The sequence below is a fragment of the Rissa tridactyla genome, chromosome 5 (assembly GCF_028500815.1).
Source record: "Rissa tridactyla isolate bRisTri1 chromosome 5, bRisTri1.patW.cur.20221130, whole genome shotgun sequence".
NCBI classification, from domain to species: domain Eukaryota; kingdom Metazoa; phylum Chordata; class Aves; order Charadriiformes; family Laridae; genus Rissa; species Rissa tridactyla.
The window spans coordinates 45,862,845-45,874,863 of NC_071470.1; the positions used below are offsets into that span (position 1 = coordinate 45,862,845).

The 12,019-nt window shown below is 38.7% G+C and overlaps 1 protein-coding gene across 6 annotated transcripts in view; it reads right to left on the reverse strand.

Annotated features, from left to right (window-relative positions):
• FNIP2 (folliculin interacting protein 2) overlaps positions 1-12,019 on the reverse strand; it is a 51,945-nt gene that overhangs the window by 14,138 nt on the left and 25,788 nt on the right. For 4 of the 6 annotated variants that reach the window (XM_054202851.1, XM_054202849.1, XM_054202852.1 and 1 more), the window contains exons 3-13: positions 11,442-11,576; positions 10,264-10,364; positions 10,110-10,181; positions 9,404-9,504; positions 9,171-9,260; positions 7,956-8,027; positions 7,224-7,353; positions 3,636-3,837; positions 3,016-3,104; positions 2,015-2,161; positions 1,719-1,888 (exon numbers count right to left, since the gene is read on the reverse strand). In XM_054202851.1, the coding sequence (XP_054058826.1) occupies positions 1,719-1,888; positions 2,015-2,161; positions 3,016-3,104; positions 3,636-3,837; positions 7,224-7,353; positions 7,956-8,027; positions 9,171-9,260; positions 9,404-9,504; positions 10,110-10,181; positions 10,264-10,364; positions 11,442-11,576 (1,309 nt within the window). The remainder of the gene's footprint in view (positions 1-1,718; positions 1,889-2,014; positions 2,162-3,015; positions 3,105-3,635; positions 3,838-7,223; positions 7,354-7,955; positions 8,028-9,170; positions 9,261-9,403; positions 9,505-10,109; positions 10,182-10,263; positions 10,365-11,441; positions 11,577-12,019) is intronic. The other 2 variants (XM_054202854.1, XM_054202850.1) reach the window with 1 other exon arrangement.

Genomic DNA, 12,019 nt, shown 5'->3' on the forward strand with positions numbered 1-12,019 from the left:
CTAGCCCCATAGCCTAACATGCCAGCAAATTCATTCCTCAATAATGGGAAGAGGGCTTCAGATTACTCAGCTGGAATCAACCTCCATGCCTGGTGGCCCACAAGGACTAACAGTTTGGAAAGGAAATGATAAGATATCTTTTTCCTTTCGAGTTGAGCACAGTTGCTATGGAAATCAGATTCAGGCTTCATGTTCATTTGCACAATTGGCTTTTATATAAAACCAATACTAATAAGACAGTAGAAAAAGTCATTAGATTGAAGCTGATGTTTAAGAGACAGTTTTATGTCTTCCTGACAGTGGTACTTACAGTTATATATATATATAATATGTAATGAAAACATAGGTCTGAAGGTGGAAAGACAAGTACGTCAAAATCCTTCCCTTAATAAAAAGTCATTTCCATTTTAAAGCACTAAGATCCATGATTTTTTTTATTCCTCCTCCCCCGCCCTTCTTTCTGAAGAAGGAGACCAGCAGAGGGCAACATCTTACTTTCATTGTCAGTTACTGCAACCGCCTGATAATGGCTTTTGGGCTTTATAAGAACGAAACAAAATGAGAAAGCATTTTGAGTTCAGGCACTAAGAACTTGGCTAGGCCAATGCTGGTAGCAACATACAGCCTGGGGAGGTGAGAAGAGAAACAGATTCTTGACTAGTCACCAGTGGTGGCTCCTGGGAGTGACCACAAGAGCTACTGCTAATCTTACGCCTCCAGTCCAGCTGGTTTTTATAACCCCAGGCCTGGCTTCATCCTCAACACCCTGAGCAAACTTCTATTTTCCCCTCCAAGTCTAATCCATTACTCCTCTGCATAATGTTTTAAAGACATCCTAAAACAGGAAACACTTCTACTACAACTACAGGGCCAAGATAGCAATTCTTAGTTTCATAAAGATTGCTGTGAATAACAAACATAACTGAGACAATTGTCAAGAAATACAACCAGTAGCACGGTCTAAAAGTCACATTATCGCTTTAGTATGCATGCATGTTATTTTACATGGCGATATAGTACATCAGTTAAAGTTAAGGCCGATCTGACGTCAGACTCACAGCTGAGCCAAGAGGAGGAATTTTCAGGGATTAATCACTGGCAGTATTATTCTCTCAGCTCTCACTCACCTACTCAGTTGACAGCAGTTATTTAATCCCCTGTATCAAGATAATTTATAAGCTATAAAATGTTTGTCAGAAAACAGCCTGAGGAGCTGGGCATAGAAAGAAAATCTCAGCCCAAGCCCACTCACGTAACTGTGAATGAATGGAGGTACTGCCAGTTGCCAGACTTCTCTGTTGTCTTGGTGTCCATCCTAGCTCTGTGAGAAAGAGATAAAAGGAGGTAGCCAGGGCAGTTTCAACTACAAAGGGCCTCCAAGGCCCAGAGAATTCCCCTCAGTCCAGCCTGTTCCCTCTTGTTCTTCCCAAACTGCTCAGATCATTCACGGCACTTGCTTAATGCTTCTATACTGTTACTTAACCAGGTAGTGTAACAGAGGACGACAAAGGACCAAGGAAAAGAGCAGAGCACTCAGGCTATGCAAGCAGGCCTCCAAATACTCTGTTTAATCTGTTAACAGGACATCTGTTGGTAGTTCTGCCCAGCTTACAGCAAGGCAAATCACCAAATGTGATCTGGATCATAAGTAGCTCTCAGATAAGATGAACGGATGCAAAAACGTGCTAGTTAGAGAAGTCTTTCCATTTCCTACTGACCAAGCTGTGCCCAGAGAGGGTTATATGGATGGGATTTTGCCAGCATGTTCACAGACTGTGATGTACGCTTCTCAGAGAAGGCCTTTATGGGAGGATGGTCAACCGGCATTACTGTTGGGACCCAAGCCAGATGATATGTCAGCACCGCAGTTAACAAAGCAGCAAAGAACCTAGGAAAAAGAACATGACCAAAGTAACAGCAGCAAAAGAATATCCCATTAAGTGCTTTAATATATCCATGTGCACTAGGAAGCACACAAGTTTTTTTTAAGAAAAAAGGGGTCGAGGAAGCTTACTGATTTTTGTTGATCTGTTCTATCAGAAACGTGAATTCTTTAAGAAAACGCTGGCATAGCTGATTCTTTTCCAGGGTGCTGGACATCATATTAAGCCACACAGGCTCTGCAATCCTTGGAACAGAATATAGGTTCCAGATGGTAACTCTGCTCAAAGAAAATTCCCAAGAAGTAAGTGTATTTGCAAGATTGAAATGTGCATGTTAATAAGTAGCCCCTTTCCTCTTCTATTATTCACTGATTTTTTTTTTTTTAATTTATTTTTTGTAAGACCTAGGTGACTAAACAAACTGGAATTTTTCTGGACTGACTAATTACTACTGTCCCAGAACACTAGTCTGTTTAATTCAGTGCACCAGTAACTCAGTATCTTCAAATATTACATATTTGTCTTCACTTTCTTGCATTCCCCTCTGTATTTGTCCTCAGGGAATCGATTCAGAAATCATTTTGAGGAGGGATAGAATCCATTTATTCATTACAGTGATTTGATTCCACATTCGAAACATCACAGAAACTCCACCCCACCAAAGCCTCGTCTCTCTCTCCTGGGCTGCCTTTCTTGGCCTCCTTCCTCTCTTAGGTACCAAAAAGAGAGGCTTTGACAGCAACTTTCTTGTCAGTTATACTGTTCAGCATCTATGGCTAGGAGCAGACAACTCATTTGCCTGAATACAACAATCAATCCACTCATCTGCACAGGCATTGGCAAAAGCCAACTCTCACTGAGATCTTAAAGACTTTAATTGACAGTCCCAGGTACAGGTGAATACAACAGAACTAATTTTACTCTCATTCTGAAAATGGCTGAGCTGGCTTTGCTGAAGTTTTCTAGAAAACATTTACCCAATACCCAAAACACAGAAAGTTCATTCACGCTAACTTCAAGACTGGCTAAATTACAAGACCCTGCATTCAGTTGCTTATAACTGGAAGTGATAAATGTCTTTAAAGGGGCATGAGAAGAGCTCTCCTTGTAATTCAGAATTACATCAACTCACCTGAATTCTCCCAGGGCATCCATGACACGGCTGATATAAACCTGCACTCTTTGGCTGGATTCTGCTATTTTTCTACATGAGATCATGGCCTTGATTAAGAGTTAAAGACACAAAACAGCTTCTTAAAGGATTCGCATTCTTCATCTTTTTAAGCTTCATTAACATGTCAAAATGATTAAGATCTAGCCCCAGTGCTACACAGACACTCAGGACAGCAATAGCTGCCAACCTCCCTCCACCTCATGAGACAATCCCTAAGACTGGACATGGGGAGAGAAGAGTTTTTTTGAGAGAGTAGGGGGAAGACAGCAACGAACAAGAACGAACAGAATACCATCATTTCCACTGTCTCCATGTCTCACCCGCAGTGAAATATGGTAAGAAGGAAAGAAAAACACCCATGGCATAAAACTCTCCATTCTCATTCTGACTAGAAAGGAAACTGCACGTCTTTTTCAGCAAATGCTGAATTCCTACACTGGGCTCATTCCTACATGTGTAAGGAGGGAGGGAAGCTTGAAACCACATGCCTTCTCCCACTCTTCATCTATCAGATTCTAGAATACTTCATTCTGTTTGACACTTATTTTTTCACATTAAGCCAAGCTAGTATTCCGTACCTTTTCTATTGCATATTTCAGCTTGTTCATGTGAGATTCAAAAAGAGGAAAGTGAGAGAAAAAGAAATCCTGGAAGTTTCTCTGTGCTTCTTCTTTTTCTGGCAGAGAAAAGATTATGCTGATTGCAATTTTTTTCCTCCGAACCATTGCAGGATTGGAGCTGCAGCTTTCATCAGTCATACTAAACATTTCTTCAGTGGACCTGTAAGACAGATTTGTTAGGACAGTTACCTATATACTGAGAGGTAATTTGTCTTCTACCCATATCTATTTATATAGTAGAAGGTAATTCATTCTTAGGTCTCCTTTGACTGACTACATATGACTTTGCTGTCACCTGCCTGAACAGAGGACACCCAGCGTTTTGATGGATAAGACCTATGTTTGCTCAGGTAGGAGGAAGACAACCCCCAAAGAGGCCAGCTCCTGAAGTGGCGTGAATGAACACTTTCCTCTCAAACAGAGCTACTACAAAATCCCTCCTTCTGAAATTGTCTTTAAGGGAGATTTAAGAAAAGGGAAATGGAGACACAACATGCAAAATCATTAGCAAAAAAGCTTAAAGGTAATTTCAGAGCTGTGAACTGCATCCAGCACTCAAACTCCTGCTTAGGTGCTCAGCAGTATGTCCACGACACTCTTGAATCTGTACTGCTGCTTATGAGGGAAGTCGGGAAACATGCTACCTATACTGTTCCAGCATCTTAAGACACTTAACCATGCAAAATAAAACTTTCCATTTTAATTGAAGACAAAATGTCACCACTTAGTAATTACTGTGAAAACACAAACTTAACGCCTACAAATACACGCGTGCCTAGCTCAAAATTGGATATACTTCAGTTTAAAATGCTTTGTCTTCTGCTAAAAAAAAAATAATAAACAGCGGCTATTTTGCAACCATTATTATTTCCCCGAGTTCTGTTTATTCACTGGATAGTTATGCCACTTTTCAGTATTACACATGGGTTGATAGTGGGATCAATACTGCTCAATATCTTCATTATCAGCCTGGCCTGTGCATCAAAACACACCTTCAGTGAGTTTGCAGATGATGCCAAATGGGGGGAAAATGGTCAATACACTGGAGGGCACTGTCCAGAGAGGCTGTGGAATCCCCATCCTTGGAGATTTTCAAGACTCAATTTGACAAGTTCCACGGCAACCTGATCTAAATTTCAAGCTAGTCCTTTGCACGGGCAACTGATTTGGATGATATCCACAAGTCTCGGGCTAGGATAAGTTTTTCTGTGATTATACAAAAAAGTGTCAATCCTTTCACCCTATTCCTCCGTAAATACTTGCAATGCACTGCTAGATATTGATGTTGCTGAATTTAAAAAAAAAATTTTTCTTGCTTAAAGTTTCTTGATCAATTTCACTGAAAAAAACCATCTTTAAAAAGTATATACATGAATGAGTAAAATAGTATGGTGAAAACGTCTTTTGGAAGCAAGTTTAATTGAATACACTGTTTAACTGAATACGCTTTTAATACACTGAGAAACTATAGGGGGAGAAGGGTAAGAACAGACAAGAAAGCCATTATAACGCAAATGGAGACAGTCAGAGCAGTAGCTCTCATGGAAATAGCTTGGTTTTGGAGTTTCTTTTTAAGTTAAGACTGCAATATCAGCAAGCGGTAATTAAAAGCTTGAAGGCTTTTCATATCAGAATTATCTTGAAACGGAGCCTGTGGCATTTATAGACCACTATGAAGCAATTAACAAGAGGAAAGCCTGAATGCTAAGCATTCATTCTCAGTTCATTCTAAAAATAAGCGGTTTACAGTTTAATTGGTTTGACAAAGTTAAATATACAGAAGTTTCTCATCATAGAGGTATGAGTCCAGGAATACAGTAAAAGCACACACAATAAAACCCCAGCAAAAAACAGCTTGTGGGAAACAAGAGTTCAAGACAAAAACATAACCTCATTTGAACTTCAGGAACTTGCATGCAGAGACACAAATTCCCAAGGAAGTTGGGAAAGGATGGTCAGTCAGCATCTAAGAAACATCACGAGCTTTTGTCCTGCTTCCCAGGAACCGAAATTGAAGAATTTAGGTCTGTGAGAGAAGCCTTTTCAACAAAGCTGCTGATCTAGCTTGCCTGCCAATTGGCTACATAGAGCTCCAGCTAGACATCTCATTTTCTTTGAGCTATTGGCCTAAAACATCAGTCACAGAGACTGTAAAATCTTGGCTGTACAAACTGAAGTGCAAACTCTGCTGCCACTGAAGTATTCAACCAGAATCCTACTGTTTCTCTAGCAAGTCATCATAAAACAAGTATCTGAAGAGGCTTTTTGGCTTAGAAAGAACACCAATTCAAGAGTAGTTCTAGATAGCGGAAATAATAATGTCGTGTTTCCAGTATCTTTCCCCAGAATAGATTTTCCAGTGTGGAAGAAACACAGCCTACTCCCTGCAGTGAACAAGCAGCCCAAAAAGCCTACTTTCCTCAGTGTTACAAAAGTAACATATTGTTTAGAGGGAATTTCTATTTGTGAAACTGGCAGCTTCTTAAACTGAGCTGAAATTATCTTATGTACCCTAAATGTTTAAACTTTTCTTTGCATGCACTGCTCTCAGGCTTATTTCTTTAGGAAACTAGGCTAAAAAGTACTTCAGTTTACTGAAAGCAAAATGTTTACTAGCTTATTCTCACCTGCAAGCATGATTTAGAAAGCATGACTGCTACATTAGCTCCACCACACAATTCTTCATGTTAACAATGATTTGGTAAGAATATCCAGGATAAAGCTTCAAGTGTTGACACTAGGGAAAAACTCTTTTCAAAAAGGTTTTGTTTTTCTTTTTTTAACTGACCACATATTTTTAACTGGCAGCTTTTAAGCTTCTCTTAACTGAAAACACTAAAGAGGGAGAGGCGCCAAACAGTAGGAATTTCTTGTAGCTCTCCACTAATTCCGTGCTATCTCTGGGTGCAGGTGGATGAGTACATATGAGCAGATCATCAAGAACCATTTGCTATTTTACAACTGACAAGGGAAGAATTTGCTTATTAGCTATGAAAAGTCTGCTGCGTTCCATGCTTTGTTATGCCACTGAGCTACAAAAGCTAATAAAATTCCAAAAGAGAAGCCAAGCTTTTTGATCACAGCTCTTTTTATTCTTCCTGTTTTGGCAGAAGTCACATCAGGAACATCCTGTACCAGCCAAGAGAGTCGTCATGGGCTATTACTCCAAAATTTCAGTAACTGCTCACTAGTCAGACTTCATCATAGTATAATGTAATTACGGCAGCAGTGCCGTTATAATCTCTTTCATCTCAACAGGATGCTCCGCTCCTTCACATATAGTTTAATTTGCTTTTCAGAATGTGGCTTCAGACACAGCCTATACATTGAATGAAAATAAGTATATTTCAAATTGGGCCTTGCAGTTCATGTTCAGCCAAAACTTGGTCTTTCTTCATATTGGTAATCTTATGTAACATGCACAGAAGCTAGATTGAATTGAGAGCATTTAATAACAGGATTTGTCCTTTTAAAGAGAAGAGGCTTAAGCCCTATTTAGCTTAAATTACTGCCAAACAGCTGTTGTAAGAAAGGTGTTGCACTCACCACCTTGGAATAATTCCATTCTCTAAACTGGTTGTCTGACTTCGGAGCCAGCGACGTTGGTAGCTGCTAGAAGATGAGGATGAAGAGCTTGGAGATGGAAAAGGAGTGACCAGAAGACTGCTCAGAGATGCTATTAAGAAAGCAAGAAACCCCACATATACTGAATTAGAAAGAGCGCTGGTTGAATATTTTTCTTCATATTCTAACTGGGAACAAATTCCCACAAATACTGCTCTCGCTTGCTGATCTTTTTCACATAACTTTACTTACAACAGGAGAGACAATTATTTTAAATTAATCTTGCTGCCTGAGAACATTCTTCTCTTATAAAGTCATAATCTTCCCTACTAGAACATAAAAGCCTTCTTATTCTCAGTAAAAGCATTCTATCCTGAGAGGTGTTGCCCGCCCCCATTACAATAGACAGATCTTCTGGCCTCCTTTTCCTACTCGGTGCAAAACCATCTTTCTCTTCCCTTGCTTTAGTAAAGGCTACAGACAGTTCTTTCTCCAAATTATAAATTCATTAAGAACCCAGAAAACGATGTAAACAAAGAATATCATTACAAGTATTCTTGCATTAAAGCTTGGGGCAAAGGCAGAAAGAAAACAGCTTAGCAGATCCAAAAAAATTTGGATTTATGTGTCATAAGGTGCCTATCTTTCAGGTGAATCACTGCAACCGAAGAACTGCAATTACAGTAGCAGGCAAACAAGACAGAGAGCAGATACCTGACCGAGCAATGCCGCTGTCTCTGTCCTCATTTTGTCCTCTGCTAGGCATATCAACAGGCGTGCTGTGTGCTAAAACAAACAGATCAGATCAACAAAAAATATTGCATAACTCATCATACTATTTGTCAGCATTTAAAAAAATGTTTAAGTTTAAAGGTCATAAAACAGCAAAGTTACATCCTGTACCGTTACTCCAAATAAGCAGTATGGTGTGAGCAGAGGTGGCAGCAAACAGTATTCCCATACTGAGTATCATGTTACTAGACGAAGTTGGTTATTTGCCCCAGTCTGAAAACATCTCTAAGAAGCTTAAGAATGTGAATAGTCTACATTATAAAAAATCAGATATGCTTTGAAAATGAGGGCTGGTGGTACCTCCATCTTGACTTTTTCTGTTTGCGGGCAAGATTGTCATTCTACACAGGTTAACATCATAATAAAATAGTCAAATACGAGGTCCACTAAGCTTCTGATTCATACCCCAAGCAGAGATTTACTATCCACAAAGCCTCACAGTAAGAAACATTCAACCTATGTTGTATTACATTGAAGTGTTAGTAGCGCAGATTTACTCAAATTGTAGAGCATGCAAGATTTGCAAAGACTGTGAAGAAACTGCATTGGTATTCTAGTTCACATTTTTGCAATTAACAGAACTAATCAGGCCTAAGATCTACCCACCTGCATGGGTCATCAGTATGCCTGTAAAAGGAGACTTTACATAGTTTAAGTTTTGAAAGTTAAAGAAATTGATATTGTTAAAGAAAAAAAAAAAACCTTAAAGCCTCCCAGACTTAGCTCAAGAATTAATTTTGAATGTCTGCCATCAAATTAAAAAAAAAGTAGCACGAGGTAAGAGAAGAAAAAGCTGTGCATCAGCAAGACACCTGCACACTAGCAAGAAACCAGGTATAAGCCAGGAAACATAAGTTCTCTAAGAAACATAAGGGCTCATTTATTATTAAACACTGCATAAAAATACCTTTAAAATTAAAAACAGGAATTAGAAAAGAAATATGAACAAAAAGCAATTAACTTAGCTATTTTTTTGGAAGAAAGATTTTTAAGTATAAGCCAGATACATCTGTTGTCACTATTTTAGCCCTTTCTGTTTCTAGAGAATAATTATGTATGTCCTGCAAGGATTCAGAAGGAGCTGGATTTGTGTGTGCATATGGATGGGTCACACTGTGGCTGGCATTCCGCACAAACCTGCAAAGAAAGAAGCACTGCGGATGAGCCGGAGGGGACCTCCTTCAGACACACCCTGCAGCAGTTTGCTGCTACACAGCTGTAACACACCTAGGAAACAAAAGCAACGTAGAGAAAATGCAATGCAAAAAAAGTAAAAAAAAAAAAAGAAAGAAGGCGATGCACAGAAAAAACCAAACTGAATGAACAGATGGCTTCATTGTCAGAAAGACATAGAACCTGGAAATATTTACCTAAATTACTTCCACTGCGACAGGTTCCCAAACCATTCTGATTCGAGCTCAGCTTTCCCAGGCTGGGATCTTGGTTGATGTATTCAAAGCTATCTTGTAAGCTAAAAAAAGGGGGAAAAGCCAGCATTCCTTAAGAACGTGATCAACAGGCATTAATACTAGCTTGAGGATTAGGCTCATTTAATGGAAAAAAAGAAGGCTGAAGATTAACTTTACAATCAAACTCAAGGATCAGTAGGTTTTCCAAATGTCACATTTGCGACTCAGCTTATTCACATTTGACCATTTTTGGGACAAGGAAAAAGGGAACAGACGATAAACAGTATCTCTTCTGTCACTGTTGAAGGAAACAGAAGTGGGGTACAGGGACACAAAGCTTTCTTAACACATACCCCTTCTTCACCCTTCTGGCAGCAGGAAGAGACACAGGCTTTGATGGTCCAAAGCACCTAACCTCTGAAGCTTATTGCATGTCACACACAAATTAAGATGCAGAACTCAGATTTTATTTTTTAAACTTGGGTGGCCTGGCAGGGATCTATCAAGAGAATCCTTCTCCACAGCTGCCGTTTCTGATTTCCTACTAGACTTTTCCACTTTGGTTAAGTCAAATTTAGAAGCAGTGACAGAAGGACTACAAAAGGAGAAAGAAGGAAAGACGACTGCATTGAACACGGGAGGAAAAAAAATAAAAAAGTGTTCTTACTTATTGTTGCTTCCACTGAAGCTTCCTACCCTGGCTGAGAAGACTTTACTTATCATCAGCTGTGGGGGAGAGCTGAAAGGATAAACAGTTATTTCAGTGAGTCATCAATTCCAAGTGCCTGACAGGAGAGCGCATCACAGAAAAGGACACTCACCGTATATAGTGAATTTTCAAGGTGGAGCCTTTGTAACTCATTGCCACTGAGCCAAACATCATTTCTCCAAGCATGTTGACATCAGATGCTGGTCTGGTGTACTACACAGACAAGAAAAGGGGAAGAGCAAAGTCAATAATAACTTGGCATACTATTTCAATTTAATATAGCGCCATAGTGCTACATTTTCAATTATGAACACAAATAAGTTCTGCTTTCCCATGCAGACTAAGATCCTGCATGGTTCTAACATTCTGAGTATAAGTACAAGGGAGTACAGCTGGAAGATGTACTCTGTTTTGCTCACTAGATGGGCATTATTACCCTTGTTCCAGGGAGACCTTCAAAGGCAAAAAAGAGGAAAAAAAGATCTACCACATTTCCAAAGAATCATTCCCATCAGAGTGTTTGATGAAACCTACAGGTGTTCACAGGATTTAGATTCTGTGGTCAGGATCCCCAAGCATTAAACTGTCTTCCTCATTCAAATGAGTATATTCTCCTTCCCTGCCCCTATAGAAAGCTTCTTGGAAACACTTTTGACTGGAAAATAATTTGCGAGGACTGTGCTCCTAAGTATAATCAGACTGATTTCTGATTTTTTTTCAGACTGATTATCAATAGCAAATATGGAGAGAAGTTTGTTAATTCTGAAGGAAATTGCTTACCTTTAGTTAAATATAAGTTTTTTCTACTTTAATCTATACATGCTTCAAATTACATTTCTCTAGATGAAATGTTTATGCTTTTATTGAGAAACAGCAGAATATCTGAAAAATAGTTCTCTTAAAAATTTTATTTTATAGTAAGACAGGCTAAAGGGACTTCTAGTATACCATGTTCAACAGTTCCTTCAGAGCTGACCTGAAGCATAGGTAAACCTCTTTCAAAACAAGAATGGTATAGTGTTTTTTACGACCGTCACAAATAATAGTGCTATTGAATACCTTTCGTAACTTTTTGAAAGACAAGACCAAAATAGACCAGAAGGTTAACGTGTACCCACATGTTCCTACTCTACAAGACTTTAAAGATAGGGTGGATATCTCAAGATTAACATTAACTTGTAATATTCTGGAAGTATAACTAGTCATTAAATACATGTAAATTAAGGCTTTTATATGCAAACTTCTTCAGTAAAACAGATAAATACAAGCAAGAAAAATAATGAACATTACCTGATACTTCGGTATCTGTTCTTTGACATTTTGCATACAGCTTATTGAGGGACTATGGGAAGAAATATTGTTGTTCCCATTGCTTGCTTGACAGTTCTTGGCAGAAGTCTTTACAGAAGCATCCTCTGCCATTTTCTGTGTAAAAAATAGAGCAATATGATGAAAACAAAGCAAACATGAGAACTCGCATCTGTAAACATACCACAGCAAGATTTTTCTTAAACTACAGGTAAGAAACAGAAATAAGAGACACTCTTACTTGGTTCAAGAACTATGTATCAGTTTTAAAAGGTTTTTTCATAATACCACATGTAGTCAGAGTAATTAGTCAAAGTTCCACTGGAAGATCATTCCCAATTGTTCTAAATTGCTCTGTGTAACATTTGCCAAAGTTTATGCAAATAAAATCTCATCTTATGAGTTGCTTACAGACCAATTTCTGTTATCATTTGCACAACTAATCATTCAAATTGCATATAACTTTTGCTTCCCAACCGATTAACAGATTTCTTAAACAGAAGAATAACCAGCAAAACCAAGGGGTGAATAATGCATCATTTGGTAGAATTACCAAGTTA